Source organism: Sturnus vulgaris, chromosome 3 (genome assembly GCF_052056855.1).
Source record: "Sturnus vulgaris isolate bStuVul1 chromosome 3, bStuVul1.hap1, whole genome shotgun sequence".
Lineage (NCBI taxonomy): Eukaryota > Metazoa > Chordata > Aves > Passeriformes > Sturnidae > Sturnus > Sturnus vulgaris.
In genome coordinates, this window is record NC_142245.1 from 24,129,916 (window position 1) to 24,152,333 (window position 22,418).

Below are 22,418 nucleotides of genomic sequence, written 5' to 3' on the forward strand. Positions count from 1 at the left end.
AACTTAATTACTAATTCTCCAAACTATTGTCCTTGATGACTTCTTTGTATAAATTATCTGGGGAAGAGACATTACTTCTCAATAAATATATAATAACATTCCCATTAAGCAGGATTTGTATTTTGTATGTTCCCATTGTACAAAAGTTAGCAATGAAAAAAACCCACACTTTTTTCCCCCTCATGAACACATAGAACTCATGATGGCAGACATCAACCCCTGAGAAGCATTTTCAATAGTGTTTTTCTCTCCTCTCTTACAACATAGAGAATCGTCTATTTGCATCCCTGATAATATATGTAAAATGTATTTATTTGTCTTCCTTCCCCACAATTCCATGGAAACACAGTATTTGTTACTTACATATTCATCTCCTACTGTTATTTTTCTATACCCTGAAGTTCTGCTTATAAATTCTGCTCTTAAGCCAACCAGAGTTAATGACAAGGAATAACATGGCCATTCTCTGAAGGCAGTTAAAAGTTCATTTTCCTCAATGCACAGGTAAAAATCAAGTCTCTGTAGGCTTACGAAAGAAGAGCATCTGATTCTCTTGGCTTTTCAAAATATACACAGAAAAGATGAAACCTTGCTGACAATCCTTCAGCAACAAAAATCTGATTCACAGCATGTTACTTGTCAAAATGTCTCTCTCCAATTTTAAATGTTAATGTTATACCACTAATCTCTTAAAGAACTTTTCTGCACATTACTTTTTCTACTTCTAGATCAATACAACTGAGAGGTTAGGGAAGAAAATGTGAATCCTAGCAGGCAAAGGAGGGCCCTCAATCCAGGTCTCCAACAGATTTCAGATGAAAGCATTCATCTCTCAACTATCACCCCAGGTTTGAACCCAGAAGCTCCTGTTCCCTTCTGAGCTTGCTGAAGTGAGGAGGGCACCCAAGCCCCACACGGGCTCCACACCAGTTCTCAAGAGGAGAAAATCAAACCTAAGGACTCCACATCCTTCATTAGTGGCTTCAGCAGCAGATACTTTATAAAAAAATGTTTCAAAGCTAAAATGCTGTTGAAAAAATATCGAGATCATTCTGGGGAAAGATAATTTAAACCACCTGAAGAACTTAGTGCTGAAAACAGAGTGATGCAAAATAATTAGGAATATCAAAGCTTAAAGCCAGCTGACCTGTAGTGTAAAATTAGGAGAACACACAGTTATCAGTATTTTGCTTTAAATTTGTAACCTGAACTTGCAAACATTGAAACATATAATTTTAAGACTCTCACAAAGATTCAAGTTTAGGAAAGTGTCATTATCTATGACAGGTAATTATTTGGGTTTTTGCTTAATAGCTTCCTTGAAGCATGTTCCAATTAAGTATAATGTGCATTTTTATTCATGTACTTAACACTTTACAGCATTACTAAGTCAACTTAAATCACAAACATGAAACTAAATAGTCTAATAATCTTTCCATTATGCAACTTGATCTTAGGGGAAAAAGCCACATTTATTTTGGATAAAATGGCATGCTTTAAATACTACCAGGACTTCCTAGTCAAAAATTCCAATTTTAGCAAATAAATCCACTCAACATCAACGGTATTCACATCAAATATGGATTGTTTTGATTATTAAATACTATTAATGTAGTTGAAAATCAGATTATCTGAAGTGATAATATGTCCATTTGTCATCAAAAGCTTCTGCTCTAACCTATTTTTTTACTCCCAAGAGAGAAAAACTTCTAGATGCAGAATTCTAAAAAACACATTGTTTTCACACAGATGGAACACTGAAAAACTGAGATCCAATTAAAATTCTTTGATTGGCTACATTCAAAACACTAAAACCTTAACAATTCTATGCACAGCTTTAATTTACCATAGATACTACAACAAACTTCCTAAGTGATAATACACAAATTTCCATTTCAAAATAATTTAAAATAATTAGATTTTTAAAAAATCAAAATATTCGTGGTATTTCTAATAAGAATACTGTATTGATAAAGAAAGGCTTGGGTTCAAGATACTATAATTTAGCAGTAATATGAAAATAACAAAATAAAACGTACATATTCTTAATAATGGCAAATCAACACTTAACTTTTCTGAAAGATTTTGAACAAGTTCACAGAGAGATTTCTGTATTGTTTTTCCTGTTTCATGAGAATTTGCTACCAATACTTTGTGTCTACATTTTTTTTAAATTATCAGCTCTACAGAACAAAACATTAATTTTCTACTGAAAGGGAAACATTTTATGTTTTCTGTAACTTCTATTAGTCAGTACAGAAATTACACCCTTGGCAGATGACAAAAGGTGACCTGGTTGTTCCATAGACATAAAGGGCTTGAAATTTGCAGAGCAAACTCAAGCAGCAGTTGGAAAGCAATTGGAAATGAACTTACAATGGAATTTACAGCATTTGCAAAAGTGCTGTTTTTACACTGCATAAGTCTAGCTGCTTTTTATACAGCCATGGGCCAGGGGAAGAAAAGAGGCAAGAGGCCTTTTATTATCAAATTCTGTTTTCTGTGATAAGACAGGTACATAAAGAAACATTCAAGCACTAAAAGCTGTTATATATTCTTGTTAGCAATTTAGGTAAGAACATCTGACACAAAATGCAGACATTTTACTTGCATTCCTGATCAATCTATGCTAACAGATCCACTCATACATTCCCCTCTCTTTACTCCCTGTCAAATGCATAAGAGCATGGAGATGTTACTGTGGGACAGCTTCCAAGACCACAGACTTCTTTAAATGACAATGCTCTGTCCAGCTGGATTGAGTCTATGCTCATTGGGGAGATCAATGGCAAATAATTTCATTTTTCTCTTGATTACACCCTTTCAGTCTGGGAAAAGAGAACTATTCAGCAATCAAACAGTAAGCACAATTTATGAGTAGTCAATCTATGGGTTAGTATTTGATTGCATAAACATACATGCAATTATTTTTCACAATGAACAAACCCATATCATTAACTGTACATTTAGAATGTATTTGTCAGGTAAACTCTTTGTGATTAACAATTGCTACTGGTGCCCTTTTGATTTCCTCAGGTCACGTTTAATCTCATGATTAGAGGACCACCAGGTGTTTCCAGTCAGAAGGGATCTGCTTCAGTTCTTAGAGCTGTCCTACACAAAAAAAAAGAAAGGGAAAAGAGAAACTGGATTCTCCTGGGGCCAGCTGACAGCTGATTAAGCCCAACAGAAAGACAGGACCTGTGAAAGATTCAGCTCAAGGTCAAATGATATCAAGGGCAAACCTGACAAGAGGCTGACACACTACAACTAAAAGGATCCCTTGCTAAAGGCACTCTGTGAACAGAAATGCTTATCTGATACCAAATACAGGCTGCTTGAATATACAAAAGATTACCTGAAGATCCTCAAGTCTGAAATGAAGAAAGCTAATGAAGAAGATTTATGTTATACTACAAAGCCCACTAGAGTAATATGAAGAATCATCCAGTAAATAAATCAAAAACTAATTCAAAAGTTCCACAACCACGTACGTTATGAATTTGCAGATTAGGTGATTTCATCTGTTTGTGCAAAATCTCTGATTAGGACTTTTCTAAATGGAAATAAATCAAAGGAAAATGATGCACATGCTTTTGCTGAAGGGTGCTCAAAACTGCAAATAGAACTAATTCTGTGTTTTGACCTTTCCTAGTTTTCTGGAAAGACAGAAACATATGTGAGAAGATATTTGTGTGTACATATATATGCAAACAAGAAGAGTCAAAATTAGAGGAAAATAAAATATTTGGGAAATTCAGCATCTCTAAGGGAACCAGAAATTTCACTTGGATTGATAAGTTAAAGAATGTGCCTCCACTGAAAGAGTTGCTTGAGGAAGGTTTAAGCAGCAGCTCATAGTCCTCCAAAGTGGAAATTTCATATGAGGGACAACCTTGATAATCTTAACTTTTAACTTCTAAAAAGTCACTTCTGGGAAATTATGATTGTTTGTATGATTATTTTCCTTACTGCTCTTAGAAATCACAACCCAGGTTGGGAGACCAGACTTTTACTACAGAGAGCGATAGAATCTCAAGTGAGTTTTAGCTATATGTATTGATAAAGTTTCTCTATTTTATTTTTTTTAAGGATGATAAAAAAGAGATATAGAATCCTACACAATGTGTTTGCCACTGATGGACTAGCTTTTCTGACTAAGAGTATTGCTCAAGAGGATTGTTTTGAGTTGGTCCAGAACAGTCATTCAAAGCCTGTCATTTGACTGGAGGCATTTAAGAGACTGAAAAGCATAATTGTGCACTCTAAATAGTAATATTATGTCTGAAACATAGCTTCCATTATTTGCAAATATCAAAGATTGTAGGGACCAAGTTGAGTAAGTAACTTCTTTTGAAGTAACTCATTAACTGAAGGCAAAGCATGCCTGTTTATATATTGTTATTTTACTTGTGACCAAGCGATGATTTTGACCATCAATTCTTTACATTGCTGACTTCAAAAAATCAGTATCCTACATCCATGGTTATGGTAATAGATCTGGCTGCCCATGTAGGAACTTGCTTCCCACCTGTGTATCGGCAAGGGAGTTGAAAGTCAGCTTTTTTATCCCAGCCACAACACTGAGAAGACAATGGCTGCTTGCTGATACTGCCACAAAATGTTACATGAGCAGCCAAACACAGGGAGAACGTTTGCTTTGCCAAGTACTGTCAAGTTCTCCTGCAGCCTCACTAACACGATCACCATGTTCCAATCTTCACTTCACTTTAATAACTTTCTTCAAAGAAATCGACAGGAGTCATCTTTGTTATTGTATCAAAGGATCAATTCTGATTTTCTGTATATTACTACCACTAACTCAGATGAATTAAGTTATTCCTGAGATAAAATGTGCCCAGGGTTTAAGCATAATTGCCCCTTTACTTTGATAGACATAATTTATACAAGCCAACGAACAGCATTTATGTATTATCACACAGGAAGTCATTGTTTTAGGTAGAATTCCAGTTACAATACTAAGAACAAAATATTCTTTTTGTTTCTTCCCTAGACAAGTCTTAGTCATTTTTCTTATTAGCAGCTTAAAGTATCATACTGGTATTTAATAAAGCTTTGTTTATACATATGAATTTTAGCATTTAGCCTTCCAAATACAATCTTGGATAGATGATGCCATAAGAACACAGTAGTAAAGCCACTAGTAGTGACTCTTCTACTTTGTTTGCACAAAACCTGACAGTTTCACTCCATAATGGACAAGAATTCCCATAAAAGAAATGCCACTCTGAAGGCCTTTATTTCTGCAAAGTTTATGAGCTGATAAACATTGCAAGGAATACTGAAGACACACCACACATAAAGGGCAACATGAAATAAAGACCTTAAGCACAGTGCATAAACCAGAGCATACTAAATGATTAACCACTGTACTCATAGTGGAGAGTGCATGTGTGTGTGTGGAAGGGTAAGCATCTATATACACTGCATGCATAAAAGCCTTCACTCAAAAGAACTAATTAAAATAATTATCCAGACATTCTGTATCTTTAGAGTAAAGATGTACAAAATAATCTTTTATACACCTGTGATTCCCTACACCGTCAGTTCTTTGTTATGGGGATCCCACTGGGACTTCAAAATGTCAGAAATGGAGAATGCTACAGAAAGAAAGAAAAATAAATTTTATTCTTCCCAGTAAACACCTTGTAATTTGATGATACCTAATGAATGATTACTAGATTTGCCTAACAGCAAGAGGTTTGTTTTGGTCACCCAAACAGTATTTCCCAAATCAATCACAAAATAAAAACCATGATTGATTGTTGTTATTTTACACCAAAAAGCAACCTATGGGATGGTGAAGGGGATTATGCATGTTTCTTTGATCTTTTCCAAACAGATTTCACTCAATAAACTGCTTATATGTTTTTATAATCACATCATACTAGAGGCTGTTTTTCACTGTCAGGAAAATTTCTCTGAGTGAGAACGAAGAGTAACTAAAAACAGGTCCACAGGGATTTCCTGAAGAGGAATAAACAGCTTTTCTAAATTCCAAGATGGGTGAAGAAAAATTTGTCTTCTGCTGTACTAAAGGGAAAATTTCTCTGAACGTTTCAACAAATATCTTCCTACACAAACTATACTCTGACAAAACCACAATGTACACCCTTGCTATTAAACATCAGATGCAATGGACAATTTATATTAAATCTGAAAGGACACAGTCTCAGATAACAGTGACAACTGCATTCTGCCCAACTCATATTAGTTTCACTGCTTCCTCCTCATTTAAACATGCACTGAACTTGGGAGAAAATGTGTGATAAATAAGGGGGCTGAGGAGGAATTCCCTGTTACGTGGGAGAACTGCAGCAACTCAGGGCTGTTAAAGACAAATGGCAACGGGGCTGGGGATAATAGCTGCTAATGCAAAACATTATACACCATGTGGGAAGGAGAGAAATGGGGTGAAATCTTGGGTGAAAATGATATTTTGGGAATATAGTTGTAAATTGGAAGCCATGTGTAGCTTTGAAACCTATTTAAGGAACATACAAGTATCATGTCCTCACCACGATATGCACTTGTTCACATTTTAACAATAACCAGAGACTTGCAGGCCCCACTCACATCAACATTTGAAAGGCACTGAATTTGCTGTTCTACCTTTAGCCAGGTTCCCTTGTGTACAGCTTTAAGGTATCACTGAAAAAATACTGAACTTCACAGGATACAAACTGTTCTTATACAACCAGAAGGCATATGATTAGCTAATAAAAGACATTAATATAATATCAGGCACAGACAGAAGGAAATAAAATACATTTCTGCAGAAGAGATTAGCATAGATATTCCAATGGATTAGGAAGTTTCAGTGACAGAAGGTATATTTAATATATAAAATCCATATAATGAGAAACAGTTGAAAAAATAAGACAACTGTCATGTGTCCAAGAAATATCTTCATAAAAAAGCTGTCACATATAAACACTTCTCAGCAACAAAACCCTCTGCAACTGAACAAGGCAAATTTAATTCTGAATGTACAATGTGGCTCATCATGGATCTTATAATTATGAATATCCTTGAGCAACTGGATATCTCCAAATTCGAAGAGCATTTACCTTTTCCTGTTAAATAACTCTTGCCTGACATTTATGATTAGTTGTACATAAAGACTGGTGGTTTATTCTAGCAAAAGGACAGTTCAAAAGGAATACAATTGATGTTTATAAATATACCCAGAGGCAAACACCTGAGAAGGGTAGGAACTAATCAAGATCAAGGCCAATGCTGGAAGAAGAACAAATGGTAATAACTTGGCCACGAAGAAATTCAGGATGCAAACAAAAAAATCTGATGTTTTCAGATGAAAATTCACAATTTTGTGATCAAGATGACCTGGATGTTTTGAGTAACCAGGGCTTGAGCTCAAGAGCCCAAGGATGCCCCTCACTTCCAGTCACACATCCTAAAAACACAATGAATTTTTAACACTCTCGCAAAACAAATAGATGTTAAATCCTGCAATAAATCTGCTCACTGAAAAAATGTTTTATTGGTTATAAATGATAAACTCAGAAGTGAATGAATTCCCAAAGGTTTAAAAATTGATTCACATAGTTCCAGAGGACCACAGATCCTCATTCAAGCTATCAGACTCCAAAGGATCCTTTCCAGCAACAGGTAGAGCTGCTTAAATCCTGTTACATCAAACAACTCTGGAAGATCCCTTCACTTTCTACCAATATTCCTTATTCTAGTTCCAACCCCCAAAAACTGAGGAGCCAAAAATGCTGACACACCCATGCCTTATCATAACAGGTAATAAGGAACAACCTTATCATCTTTCATGCCTCATAGAAATTGTTTTTATTCCCCCTATCACAAAACCTCAAGAAAATAATACTGAAGAATAACCAGTGTACATATGGGATACACCAATCAATCACAAACCTGGCCTATTCACCGCCCTTTTTCACCGACTTGAGTAAATTTTATACACAAACCTATTGAAAACACACAAATTAAGCAAGTACCTTGAGAATATTCAATGTTTTGGGTCATGGGGTGCTTTTTGCCAAGCTGTGAAACTAGCAAACTTTTCACTAAGGAAATTTGCTCTAGAGAGGTGAACCATTTCAACCTTAGATTAGACTGATTTGTGCTTCTTAAGGAACCATGAGAAATCTGCTCTACTGTCAGTTGATTCTCTACCAGATCCATGATTTAACCTCAGCTTTTACTAATAAACATATTTTCAATCCTTAAATACAACAGCCTTTTATTTTGAGTCTTTGGCAATACTCATATTCACCAGAAACACCATTTTGAATGATCCAAACTCTTTTTTTCAAAATGCAGAACAAATTAATTACTTCACTTCACCTAAAAATAAAAATTTTTCTTTTTTTCCCTTCTCCCCCTCTTTTTCTTTAATTGACTATTAAAAAAAAATCCCACAAAATACATACATGGACCAAATATGGATGTCCTTGATAAACATAATTTTTTCCCCAAAAATATATCTGTAATGTAGCACATATGCAACTCTTAAGTAAGAAATACTCAAGCACTCCTAGTCTGGAATGCCTAGACCACATGACAAACATTCTCTTTCTGGACAAAAGCATACTGAAATTCTTACCAAAAAAACAAGAAGAAGAAGCAGATGGTGATCACTGCCAGTTTAGTGATCTTTTGTGTTTATTGATAATGATACCCATGTTTATCCTTAATTACTGTTGTTTTGCTTAGAAATATTATTTGAGGGACAAATAATTTTATTCATCAGATAGGTAATTGTTTTTTCACAAAAAATCCTTTTCAGTTTCAACTACTTTTCACTTCAGACTGAACCAGAAATCAATCAATTCTAGGTTCTAGATGTGAAGTTATTCAAAATGGCTTTATACTCTCAAAATCCCTCTTTCCTGTCTTTCTTTCTTTCAAGGAAAATACCTATTTGCAACCAAGACTTAATTGCAACAGATGGAGGACATTTGCTAGTATAGCTTCTTTTTTCTTCCACTCTGGTCTTTAAATTGAAGTGCTGCAGGTGGTAAAGATAATACTATTACATACATATACATATTTATATGCATGGATATATACATTTGCCACTATATCCCTATTTATGGACTGGAAACTTCTAAATAATTAAAAGGAAAACTACGTCCAGCTTTTGCAGGTGGAAAGTGAATGTACTTACAGAAGCTCTAAGGAAATTTTCATTGTGCTAAAAAGCAGTGCTATGACTGTTCAAAAAACTGAGTGGATGTGATGACTCTATAAATATACACACTATTCTTATTCAGAATTCAGGACACTGTATCTCACTGCATTCTTATTCTGCCTCATTTAATACTCACAGGCAGACTGTATGAAGGTTCCAGTATCACTGGCACTGACATCTTCCCTTGAAGATTCAATTTTGTCAAGTAAAAAATCTTTTCTCCCACAATCCTCTCCTTTTTCATGCGCCGTACGCTGTACAGTCGAAAGCGAACCGCATAATTCCCAATCATCTCCGACTCGACGTGATTAAATTTGAATGTCTCTGTGAAGACAGGGCACGGTCCCCGCTGGATGCTGGTTTTTGCTCTCTGCTTCTTTATAGGGAGAAGAACTAGGTGTACTTGCCACGAGCTTCCACCTGTCCTGCTGTATGTTGGAATGTCTGTGACAGCTGTCACTGTCACCAAAAGCTTCTGTTCCTGTGAGTCATAGTCAAAAGTCACATCCAGTGTGCCATATTTAGCTACTGGCTCAGGATCAAAAGGTTTAGGAAGCTGTGAAGATGATCCTCGAGCTGACATATCCTGAAGAAGAAGGGAAAAAAAGACAATTATTTATTTATTTCTTGTACTCTATTATTAAATCTAGCATGGGAATATATGGTTTAATCTAGACAATATGAAGGCACTATGATCTTTTTGTTCATTTCATAAACAAGGCTATTAAGCACTGAAAACCCAAGGAGATGGCTGATTGGCAGTCAAGATGAAATCAAGACTTTACATGGCCAATACCACCAAAAGCCAGGAGCCAATCAGTCTGAATTCAGATTTAATTAAGCTGTAATGATCTCTTCTGTGTCCTTTTAATGTTCGTAAGTATATATATTTGTTACAAGATAAAACCACCTTATTTCACGTATTTTACACACGTATTTTAAAGTTCACCTATTATATTGCCTGAAGAGACAGCCAATGATTGAGAGCACAGTGAGATGCCAGCAAAGAATACAGGAATTACAAACCTACTTGCACACACAGCTCCTGTTGAAGTCCACAAGAGCTATGCCAAAAATTATTGTAGAAACACAGAAGATTTTGGGGTGGAAGGAACCTTAAGGATCTTTTAATTCCAACCCTTCTGCTATGGCCAAGGATGTCACTATTGTGGCTTTATTAAAATAATTTTACTGGAACTGTAGAAGATGCATCTGTTTTGGACTCATCTTCTGAACTTTCTGTAAACCACATTAGTCCTAAAACTGTATTGTAAACTTAAAATTCAGGCTTATTGTCACTTCAAGTTTTGAATAAAATACTGATCCTCTATAAAGTTACAACAGCCAGTTTGATAGGGATACTGAAACAGAAAATATTTACAAGTACAGGTCGGCCTACTGCACATAAAATAAATTATTCCAAGTGTGTAAAACAAAGGTATTTCAAGAGAGTCTTCATATTACAAAAGATAAGCTAGTCCATATGAACAAACAGATGCCAAAACAAAGCCTTCTGTGCTAAGAAATGTTCTTATTTTAACCTGGCTGCCACATAGCTGTGGGAATGCATTCCTCTAAAGGCTTCACTCCTGAAGCTTTGAGTGGCTATAAAAAAAGCTGGTAGCATTCTCAGTTCTTACTGAATATGCTTACATTAACAGCTGAAGTGACACAAAATGGGAAGATGGGAAGGGCTTGCAGCTGGGCCTTCCAGACCTTGCACCAACATCCCAGGTACACAACATCAGCTTACCAACAGGGCTACTTAGACAGAAACATCAGCTCTAACATGCACTTCAAAACATCCCGTAGCAACAAAAGACAAATTTGTACCAGAAGAGCTTCTTCTGCACATGGCATCACTAATTAGACCTACCCATAGATGTCAGTGCAGTAACTGGTTGTTAAAGGCATTTCAATGAAATACATGTCAAAAAAGATGGTTTCTTCACAGAAAAAAATACATGTATGTCATTATAATTTATAGCAGAAAAATAGGAACATTAAGTGACCCAAAAAAACTACATCAACAATTGGAAAAAAAACAACCTTTATAATTTTTTTCCCCCTCATAAAACTCTTTACATTCTGGGGTATTCAGTTTGACAGAGCATTAGCAGAACTTTTATTTGGGTTGTCTGAAAAATCATGTGGAAGAATTTTGACTACAGTCCTTACAGTGTGACAAAATTTTCTGACTGGCTTAAAATGGTTTAAAAAATAATTCACTCATACTAGGACCTGGTTTGAAAGTTAAGGTGCCATAAAGATAACTACAGCAATATGAGCAATCTGAAATCCTATTGTCATATTTGCTGACAAGATTTTTTTTTTTTTTTTTAACTAAATGAGCTGCAGTATGAGTGCCTGTGTAACTGTGCATTGATCTTTAGATTAAAAAAGTGCTTCACCACACTCAAGTGTTTTCATTTACCTCTGGACTAAGAACTGCTGTGCTATCACTCGGAACATCCTCTTCATATCCTTTGTTATGAAAGCTTTCTATTTCGTGTCCCGTGCTTCCCTCACTTGGGCACTTATATGAGCACCTTGGGCTGTTGCTACACTGGGAATATTCACATTTGCTGTCTCCTACTTCGGAAGGCGTGCAGGAAAGATGAGGAGAGCCACTGTCATCCTGGTATGGAGGCGGCTGCAGTTCATCCAGCGGAGGGGTTCTTCTCATCCTCTGAATGCAGTTTGCTGAGAATAAGTGAAAATGCTTTATTTACTTTCTGATTATTCTCTGTTCAAACAGTTCTATGGAAAATGTAAATCTAAATGCCCAGACAGAGAATTTAAAAATCTATGTAAGTCTTTTTTTTTAACTTTAAATTTCAAATCAGATGAAAAATACTACTGAAAAAAAAATTGTTAAAAACGGAAATGAGTGATCTCGCAGATGAAAGAAATTTAGATAAAAGCAAAGTTTTAAGTGTATAGTCAGAATGGATTGTGCAAACCACATGTAAATAAATATAGCACGGATATGACATGACAAAAATTCTAAGCTTGAATTTCAGGGATGCTTACCTTGCAAAAACCTTTGGATATCTTAAGTCAGATTCTGTGCAGATGGAATGTAGGCCAATTATGGAAACAAAATGCACTCCCTAAAGCCATGATATCAAGCTGATTACCTCCCATGCAGTTGCCCACCAGGGAGATACTAATTCAAACTCTGAAGACAAGTAAGGTACTAAAAAAGACAACCTTTCACACAAGCGAACTCCGCTCACTAGAGAATTTAAAAAGTGAAGCAGTGTCTCAGATTCTTTATAACTTGTTAAAGACAACTAAAGGGTATGTATCCAGTGTCTGGAAGTTACACACTACCTCTAGTCAATAAAGACAGTGGAAAAAGGATCATGAGCAACCTTGTGCTTGGGATGAATACTTGATGCTGACCATCTTTGCTTTTCACACTAGATAGATAGACAGATAGATAGATAGATAGACAGATAGATAGATAGATAGATAGATAGATAGAAAGAAATGTGGTTATACATCTCAGAAATTAAACCTGATGCTACCAAGAGAGAAAGTTAATTCAAAATAACTACACTTCAATCTTTATCTCATATTTTACTATGCAGCATTACACAGTTGAATAGTATTGGGAAAAGACAGCAAGGTGTGCAGCAGCTGAAATGAAAGGAATATCAAGGACAGGTAAAGAACTGTCTCATATTTCGTTTACATTTTCTGCAGAGGTTTCAATGAAGATTTCAAAGCACCAGACATAAAGAATTATCTTATACATAAAAATTTCAAAGCAAAAATGTTTTCTGGTGTCAGACATACCATTTCACTCACAGAAAAACCTACCAAACAAGCAAGTTAAAGGAAGTATTAACTGGGGAATGCAGGGCTCTTCTCTATTTCAACAGCTCCTAAAAGAACCATGGCAAACAAGTAATTAAAACACTCCTACAAGACGAAACCACTGAAACCACTGTCAGGAACCCTCTCGTTTCTGATAAACTCATCAGAGCCAGTCTGCCATTCAGAGTGATTCCCAAATACTGTTCCAGCCCTCCTGCAAAAAGTCTTCTGCTGTTAGTGAGCCAGTTCTACTAAATCTTGAAAATCCAGTCCCAAAGGCTGGAAAAAAATACAGACAGCAGGGAATCTTATACTTGAATTGTAGTCATCTGCCTAGCAGATAAACATAAAACCTTACCTATGAACAATAGACAACTTGTGCCCATGAAACTAGATAGACATAATTTTAGAATCTAAACTGATATTTCAATAATAATAAAATAATAGTATGTACAATTTGACTGGCTATACCATGAAAACTAGACTTCTTTGTCATAATCTATAGAATTAAATATTCTAGAAAATTCAGAAAAACAGCATTTCTGCTCATTGTTGCCAAAAGACAACAAACAGCACAGTAACCACCTGGCAGCCCTGAGTTTCTGTTCACTTGTCACCAAGTCTGCTAAGAATTTTTAACACCCAGCTTTCCCATAGTCTAATAAAATGCAAGCGTGTCCAGGTAACTATCAACACCATTATTATCTTACATGAGTAAATAAATGACTGTGTGACTCACTTTTTTCACTTTGATCAACTCTATTATATGTCCCTATGGGAAAACTGTACAAGCTGTGTGACAGAAAAGATGCTTTTAATGTAGGCGTGGAAGAAGTGAAGACAAAATTTTATTAACCAGCTGTGGTTCAAAAATCCCAGAAAAAGCTAAAACACCAGAGCAGGTTTTAACTACTTATATTTTTCAAACTGCAGCTTAATAAAGTGAAATAGCATGTAAATTCTTAAAACTAATATTTGGGATTAAAATCTAGGGATAACTCTGTCTAGAGAGGTATAAACTGCTTTTGAACAACAGCTTTCTCTACGTAAAAGGAAATCTAAGTTTTCAAATTAATTCTCAAGGTGAAAATGTATCATTTTAATTTTCCCCTTCCCACATTAAATGATGCAACAAAATGATTTTTTTTTGTTACAGTTCTTTGATAACCACGAAGATTTGAATTCCATTGAGATACTCTAGTGACTGATGATATCAAAGCCAAATGATATCACAGACAGTAGTGAATACAACAATACTAAATATCTGATCCTGGGTATTTTCCTTAAAAACTACTCAGAAGTAGCAACTAACTTCGACAATCTAATAAAATTTTGCATATGTATCAAAGTTTAAAATACAAAACCACTGCTAGTGCTTGCTGGCTTACCACTAATTGTATTGGAGAAAAACATTTGGAGCTGAAAAGCAAGCATGATCTGAAGTATGTGCATATTTACACATGAAATCCCTGTGTGTTACATACCTTGTACCTTTTAAGGTGTAAACTTCAGACACAGCTATGTATATTTCTGTACTGTGAAAAAGCCAAAGAATACCTCCCAAAGACCACTGAACTTGGTTAATAACATCTGCTAAAGAGTTACAAGCAAACGGTTACACTGAAAATCTAAAATTAATCATCACATTGCTTCTATGCAAGTTTCAAATCATATAGAAAATACTTTTTGTAAATTCATTTGTAAATGAAATTAATCATATTAAATAACCTCATCACCTTGGACTAGATAGGGTAAAAAACAAGCCAACGTATGTTCCAAAAGTGGAAATAAGATACAATAATGGAAAAATCAAATCAGGCTTAGTCTGAAGTTCCTACCAGCCAGAAAATGGCCTAACAGAGAAAAGACAAATAGAAAGAAAGACCTCACATTCAGTTCTCCATCCAAAGTACGAGAAAATACTTGACATTCTCATGATATGAGTGAAATTAAATTTATTTAGTTATGAGTATTTGGTAAATTCTAAATTCAGAATACAGTGTGTTGGTGTATCGAAAGATTTGAATAAATGTTTTTTAAAGGGTTAACTGCTTTAATAAAAGTTTTCATCCTCCCTTAGTCAGCTGAGAAAACACTTACTTAGTGTTGATAGTAAGGACTTTGCTTAATAGCTGAAGAAACCAGAACTATAAATGAAATACCTGACAAACCTAAGCAGATTAGCATTTTGCTGGTACACTCAGAAATTACAGCATGTAAACTGTCATTAGCACATTTAAGTCAGAAGTAAATAAATATCTTCTTTTTGGTGCTGTTTGTTAAGCAGTGAAAGTTCATCTGCTGTCATAAGCCCCTGTAGGACAGACTTCTAGCCAAAGGGGGGTGACACATACCTTGCCATCAACCTCAAGAGACTCACAAGTTAAACCTGGCACAGCAACCTAGACCAAACTGAGCATTCCTGGAACATACAATTGATAACTATGAGAAAATACAGAAAATTTTCAGCCATTTTAAAAGTTTTTTTAAACTTTAAATCAAAGTTTAAAGATGCAGAAGTTTATCATAAGAAATGCTTTAGGTTTTCAGTTACTACTTGAAATGGCTTCTTCCAATGCTGCTCATTTCTGCTCCCTCATGGACCATGCTAGGCTGCACTTTTCACCATGCAGCTGCTGATGTCCTTTTCCCACGTTTACAGCATTTAGACTTTTCTATCATAATTACTTTTCCCAGAAGCTCACAGCAGCAGCACCAACCCAGCCTGCCATATTTCCTGAGCAATTCCAAGAACACACATCTCTTAACCAGGAAAAAGAAACTAACCTTGTGTCTTTAATTCCCTTGTCTCATAAGCCATCATTAACTACACTGCTGCAGTTTAGAGTTTCTCATGTACAGTACTTCTTTAAAAATTCATATTGTTTTGGAAGGCAACAGTACCACAACACCCCTACTGGAATCTGGCTTCCAGTTCCTTTAAAATAAATAATCACTTCATAAATCAGTAATTTTTGCAAGTCATATTTTGTAATTGTCAGAATATCTTCATACTCAGATAGTACCATTCCTTTCTCTAATACATCTCTGCTCACACTCTGCTATATAATCATTTATTTTTTAATCAAACGTAAATTTCAAGTTTTCAAGCCTTCAAGGGGTTCTATGTAAATGTTAAGACAATTTAAATAAAACATAAAATGAAACACATGTTTAAAAATTAAAGAAACCTTTCTTATTCTGAATGATTAAATACCCATAGCGATTTCTGATAGGCAGCACAGACAGCCCAAATGGAATTTTCATGTTTGAACTTTTCTACCATCCAAAAATATTATGTTGACTGAATTACCCCACATTACAGGGAGTATAAAATATAAACATTAAATATTGAATGAAACCTCAGGCCTCTCTTTCCTTTAAAATTAAAAGCTTACATGTATTTTTGTGAGGACAAAACCCAATTATTTTACAGTACAACAAATTATCTTGGCATTATTCTATGTCTTTCCCAAAAGAATTATGGCATGAGTCATTCTTAGTGAAAAAAGGGGAATATAGGAGTGGTATGATATCCTTATGGACAACTGAAAAAAAAAATTTCTCTTTTTGCATTTGCTTTCTTCTTGCATTTGCCACATTTTACACTTCTATTCACAGCTGATCTTCTACATTAGGCAATTCACAGCAAACAGGAAAAAGTATTATATCTGTTTGATTAGGGTTTTTTTCCCAATAATAGATAACTTTGTTTCCTAATATTTAGAAATTCCATACACTAGGAGCTTAATCCAAGACTGATGGAAATCAAAACAGCATTGCAATTATTTACATCTGATGTCACATGATGCTCTTAGCACTACATTTCCCTCACTCTCTCAAGCTAATGCTCCTGGTTATTAATGTAATAAAAAGGTTCTCTTTTGCTTTTTAAATAAAAGTAATTCAAAATGATAGAATTATCTTCATGTCCAGTCCTTAAAACTTCAATTTCCTTCCACAGGAAAGGTCTAAGACAACCGAAATATTTGAAACACACATAGTATATATTTTTCTGTGTCTGTTTACATACTGAGTCTGTAGAACTACAGCTTGGTTTTGTTTCCCTAAAAAAGAAACTTTTTCTTTTGCTCCTTGCTCTCTGTACTTACTAGAGCACTTCTTATTTGTAAGAATTTATGATCTGTTTTACAGAGCAATACAGAAAAGCCTAGAACTAGTGAAAAAAATCTCTTTACAAAATTAGCCCCATTTATAACATTTAAACTACAAATACATTATTAAAAGCATTATCGTAAACTAGCTGTCAAAGACATTCTTTTGTTTCCTTCCCAAATATTTTTGTCGCCTTTCAATGAAAATTATACATTGCCATCTATTGAATTAATGTGTTTTTAATTTAAGTATCGTTCTCTGGTTCATTTTACAGCATTGATATTAATCGGAATGGGAAGAAGTTCTGCCACCTGGTTCTGTATTTATACTTTTCAGTACATCTAAATAATGCTTAAATGCAATGGTTCAATATTTTTAATCTTTTATTGATGTGAATATCCATATATCAAGCTCCAGAATATTTTTTCTTTCTTCTTGCTTTTAAAACCTCTGGTTTTCTGAGACTCCATCCAGCTCTAAAGCTTTTTGAAAGCTGTGATCTTTAAGAAGTGAAATTGTTTGTTTGCTTTCTCTTCCATTATTATATTTCCTTAGGTAAAGCATATGTACTAAGTATGCCCATTCAGGTAGAAAAATGTATTTTCTGTTCTATTTAGATGCTGGATACACTTTTACTATTTCTATAAGCACACAACTTTCCTTTACATTGCTTTTCAGGTCACTATGTTGGCTAACTTAATAAATGAACAGGTATTCCTATACACCTCTGCTCATTGTTTGTTTTTTCAAGTTTTCAAAATTGTTAGAAAAATATCACTTCCAGAAAGGTAATAATTTAAATGAATTCATAGAATCTTCCTTTTATTTATCCTTCCCTCTTTTAAAATCCTTCTCTCTTTTAAAATAGAAATCCTGTTTGCTGAGGGTGATTGACAACCAGCTTTGAAATCTTAGGAGTATCTTTGTGACAAGGAAATGCCTTTCATCATCTCTGCAAAAATTCTCCCAAATTCAGCTCTCTCACCAGCATTTATGGATGCTTAAGGGAAATTCAGAGCTTAACAGCTAAAAGCTTTGAAAACTCCCCCCACTGTAAAGCATCCCAGGCCCCTGAGAACCCCAATTTCTCACCATTGTGTGCACAGCAGCATCTCCCTCATACCTCTAAACAGCATGTGGGCTAAGGAAATATTTTCCTGTCATTGCTATACTTCTTTAGAGCACAGTTATCACCTTATATTAAAGCTCAAATTCCAGTCCAGTTTAATTCTACTACTGCTGTGGTATTAAGCACAGAAGTTGAGCAGCAATGAAGTGTTGAAAAGGTAAAAAAAATCCCACAGTGGTCTAAAATTAATTCCCAGTGAAGTACTGTAACACACAGCTAATATTCCTGTAATATTCCTGCTCTCACTTTGTTCAGTCTCAAATGAGGAAACAAAGAATGATTAGAAAGTAAGATTAATATATTGTGTGAATAATTTTCTTGAGCATTTTAATGTTTCTGTAGCTCATTTCAGGCACACTTGGTTTATATTTAACAAAAGTAAATAATATAAAAGTTTTCTAAGCGATACAAAACTCCCCTTTCAAGATCTTAATTCATTTACTGATACAAACAAGATCGATTCAGCACTATATACACTACTTACAGTACTTACCTATCAGAATTCCATCATTCTTTTTACACACTTCTAAGTAAAATAAAACTACTCTCTTATTTAGAACTCCTCCTGCAACTTAAACGCAGTCATTTCATGGTTTCTTAAAAATGCCTTTACCATGGTAGCTGCATTTTGCAATTAAAAACAAAAAAAAGCATCAAGTTCCCCACCATTTAAGCTTTCTATTTATTATCCCTAACAGGTGAAAATGAACCATAAAAGATACTTTCCATCAAGAATTGCTTACAGAATAGGAACACAAAGCTTGATTCCTCTGCCTCGTTTTCACAGCAATTTTGACAGCAAAGGATGCTCTGTTGGTGTGAGTCACTAACAAAGCACCACTGTAAGGATTATGCATGAACCATTTCAGTAGGGCATGAGTTAAATTTTCTGCCCATCTACTTCAGCTAGCTATATGATCACAATTTGGCTATCTCACAGCTGTTAATATAGATATAAGTAAAATATATATTATGGTGGATAATGGTAGTATTATAATAGTAGAAGTTAACATATTTGGCATTTTAGAGATGGAGAACTGAAGTACAGAGTGAAAACGAGATAATAAAGATTGCTGTGAATCTGGCTCAGAAGTGCTCCTCATCTCAGAAAGCTTTCAGAACTGTGGAATAGAAAAAACAGAAACCAAGTATTTTACAGCTAATACTCTAGCCATTTCTTCTGTTGGTTTTTGAAGGTTTGGTTTTGTTTGTTTGCTTTTTAGTTTTTATTTATTTATTTATACAGGCTTTTAAATTATTATTAATCTAAAATTCACTGGAAATTAATACCATCACCAGCACGAAAAAGTCCCATATATATACACCCCTGCATAACTTTCCAATATCATCAGCTTTGCAGTGGAAGAGAAGGAACAGAAAATAAAAAATAAATCATGCGGATGGAAAACGAAAAGTACAGGGAATAAGGAAAAAAAAGGCAAAAGGAGAAAGTAGTGCAATGATTAGAAAAAAAAAGTTGTTTGTTGTCAAAGAAAAGAAATAAAGGGAGAGAAGTTTAGTAGATCTGTATAAAATGAGAAAAAGTGCAAAGAGAGAAATAAAGAACAGAAGATGCAAGCAGGAATGAAAAATTACAAACAGGTAAAATAACAAAGCAAAAGTGACAGGGGAAGAAAGGTGGAGGAACAGGAAAATAAAACAACATATGACATGCAAAAAAGTAGTTCAGATCTGAGAAAAAAAACAATGTCAACAGAGCAAAAAGATAAAAGAGAAATCAGTGATGTCTGATGGGTGGAAATATCCATATTTGTAGGTGAAAATCTGCACTACCTAGAGAACACAGATACTTACATTCCAGGAGAGGCAAGACACTTCCCACTATAAGCATTTATTTTTGCATTTATAATTTAGATTTATTGTTATTTTTTCTTTAGGTGGAAAGAAAGCGGTAATTATTTATTCAGATCCTACAATTCCAAAGGACCTTGATTTCTCTGATCTATTCAGGCACTTTCCTCTCCTTGACACAAAATTCTAATGACTTGTTCTAGTAAAATGGACTGCCTATCCTGCAGTACATTAAAGTATATCTGGAAAAAGCATTCCAGAAAAATCAGAAATTTTTTTGGCTTTGTTTTGAACAAGTCTCGTAACCTTACCAAATAAAAAGCAGCTAGAAGCTAGAAACCAGAAAAAAATGTACTAGGATCTCAGTCTGCAGGAGCACCTAACAGGTCAACAATAGAAGAAAATTGTCTTTGAGTGGTCAAGAATTCCTCTAAAACCTTTTGGATACTAATATCTGTAGAAAGCATACTTAAGAATGGTTCTGGTATCATTTACAGAGCTAACTCTCCAGAAAAAGAAAGGCAAATTAGACACTGTGAAATCACAGGAAATGGATATGCTTCGAAACTGAGGTATCTTCCCTTCACACACCCAGTAAGTGGGCACAGAATTCACAGAAAAGGCACAGATTAAGCAGCAGGGAGCATGTAAGTCAGTTCTGCTCACTCCAGCAAGGCCTCAAACAAGTTTCTCCAGGCATAAAGAAACACAATTATTCAAAACTAAATTTCTTGCATTTCTTTGCGGCGCTTCTGAGACCTCCCACTGTCACAGATGAGCTGCTTTACTAGGCTTACATATAATGTATGATGTAGGTGTTGCTATGTTTCCACAGTTGTCATACAATTCACAAAATAGGTAATTTTCTGCATTTCGACAGGACTAAATGAATATGAGTCTGGCTGGTAAAGATATTTTCAATCTGCCATTGCACCATCCATAAGAGCTAAGCAAGAGCTCATGAGGATAAGAAAATAGTGGTCAAGCTGCAGAAGAGATCCTAAGACCTAGAGCATGATGTTTCAGCCCACAGCAAACAGGAGAGGAGCTGCTCTTCCATGTCATCCACCCAAACCAACAACAGCACTGAACAATCGAGGAACAGTCATTTTTGAACACACTGAACTTCCCAAAACAATACCTGTACAATGATGTTGTCCTGGTCTTGTACTCACAGTAATAAACCTACTAGCCATTGGCAGAGTGAAAATATGCCAATCCACCAAACTTTTTTTCTCATTGACTTTTCTTATACTAGAAAAAATTTATATACTTAATTTGAAATTACTGTTTGATGCTGCTTGCAGAGTAAGAGACTTAAAGGTGGTGCACAGCAGTTAATTAGTAATCAAAGTCTGACAGCTACAGCTGCAAAATGTTTGTATGATAATTTCAAAATTGAAAATTATTTATTTCACTCTACATGAAATTAGTGTACGCTCATTAGAAAGTCAGTGATTATCCTGAAAAGTACTACAGGAACATTTCAGTAGCTGTGCTACAGCAGGGAAAGTATACAACACATCTCCAGGCCAATTACCATCACACTCTTCCTCGTAATTTGGTGTCAGTGAAGCTTTTAGATCTTAGCCCTACAGCTGAAAACCTAATCAGCAGAGTGATGTTTAACATGGTCACAATTAGAATATTGTTGCCTCCTGCATAAAATACATATGACCTACCAGCATAGCACTTCCACTGTTAGAAACAAACAGACAAACAAAACCACCAACTGGCCAAAAAAACCCCACAAACCCACCACTACCAACACTAAAAAACAACCCCAATCCCAAAGAAACAGATACTAATACAAGGAGTAAAAGAGATCCAGAATACTTTGCTAACTGATTCCATTCTACTGTAGTATCGTTGAATATTTTATTTCAACAAAATGAAAATGTCAAGACATATACTTTTAGGTTCAAAGCAGCCTAAAAGTAGTTTACACACACATATATGTAAACACACAAACATACATGCACACGCACGTGCCCCCATGGCCACATATCATTTAAGGTTTATGAAACATTAAATATAATTAAGACTACAGTGGGGAAGTAATGTGCATTACAAAATGCTGATTTAGACAGCAAATATTGACCTTTAAAATTTAACAAGTGAAAAGAGCCTTAATTTGCTTGTTATTCAAACTTTAACAATAAGTATGATAGCTTAGATAGCAAAAAGAAGAAAAAAACCCCAAACCACAACCCTACAGCATTTGCCATCACTTTGCATTAACATTTTGACCAGTCAACGATTCAGCAGTGATGAAATGTGCAGTTTGATTCAAAGTAAGACAAGGCTATTTAAATAACTCAAAATAAGAAATGG

At 35.0% G+C, this 22,418-nt stretch overlaps 1 protein-coding gene across 4 annotated transcripts in view; it reads right to left on the bottom strand.

The window, feature by feature from the left end:
- SYT14 (synaptotagmin 14) overlaps nt 1–22,418 on the bottom strand; it is an 88,717-nt gene that overhangs the window by 18,191 nt on the left and 48,108 nt on the right. For all 4 annotated transcript variants that reach the window (XM_088161210.1, XM_014887414.2, XM_088161209.1 and 1 more), the window contains 2 exons: nt 11,637–11,905; nt 9,339–9,788 (listed from right to left, as the gene is read on the bottom strand). In XM_088161210.1, coding sequence (XP_088017336.1) covers nt 9,339–9,788; nt 11,637–11,905 — 719 coding nt within the window. The remainder of the gene's footprint in view (nt 1–9,338; nt 9,789–11,636; nt 11,906–22,418) is intronic.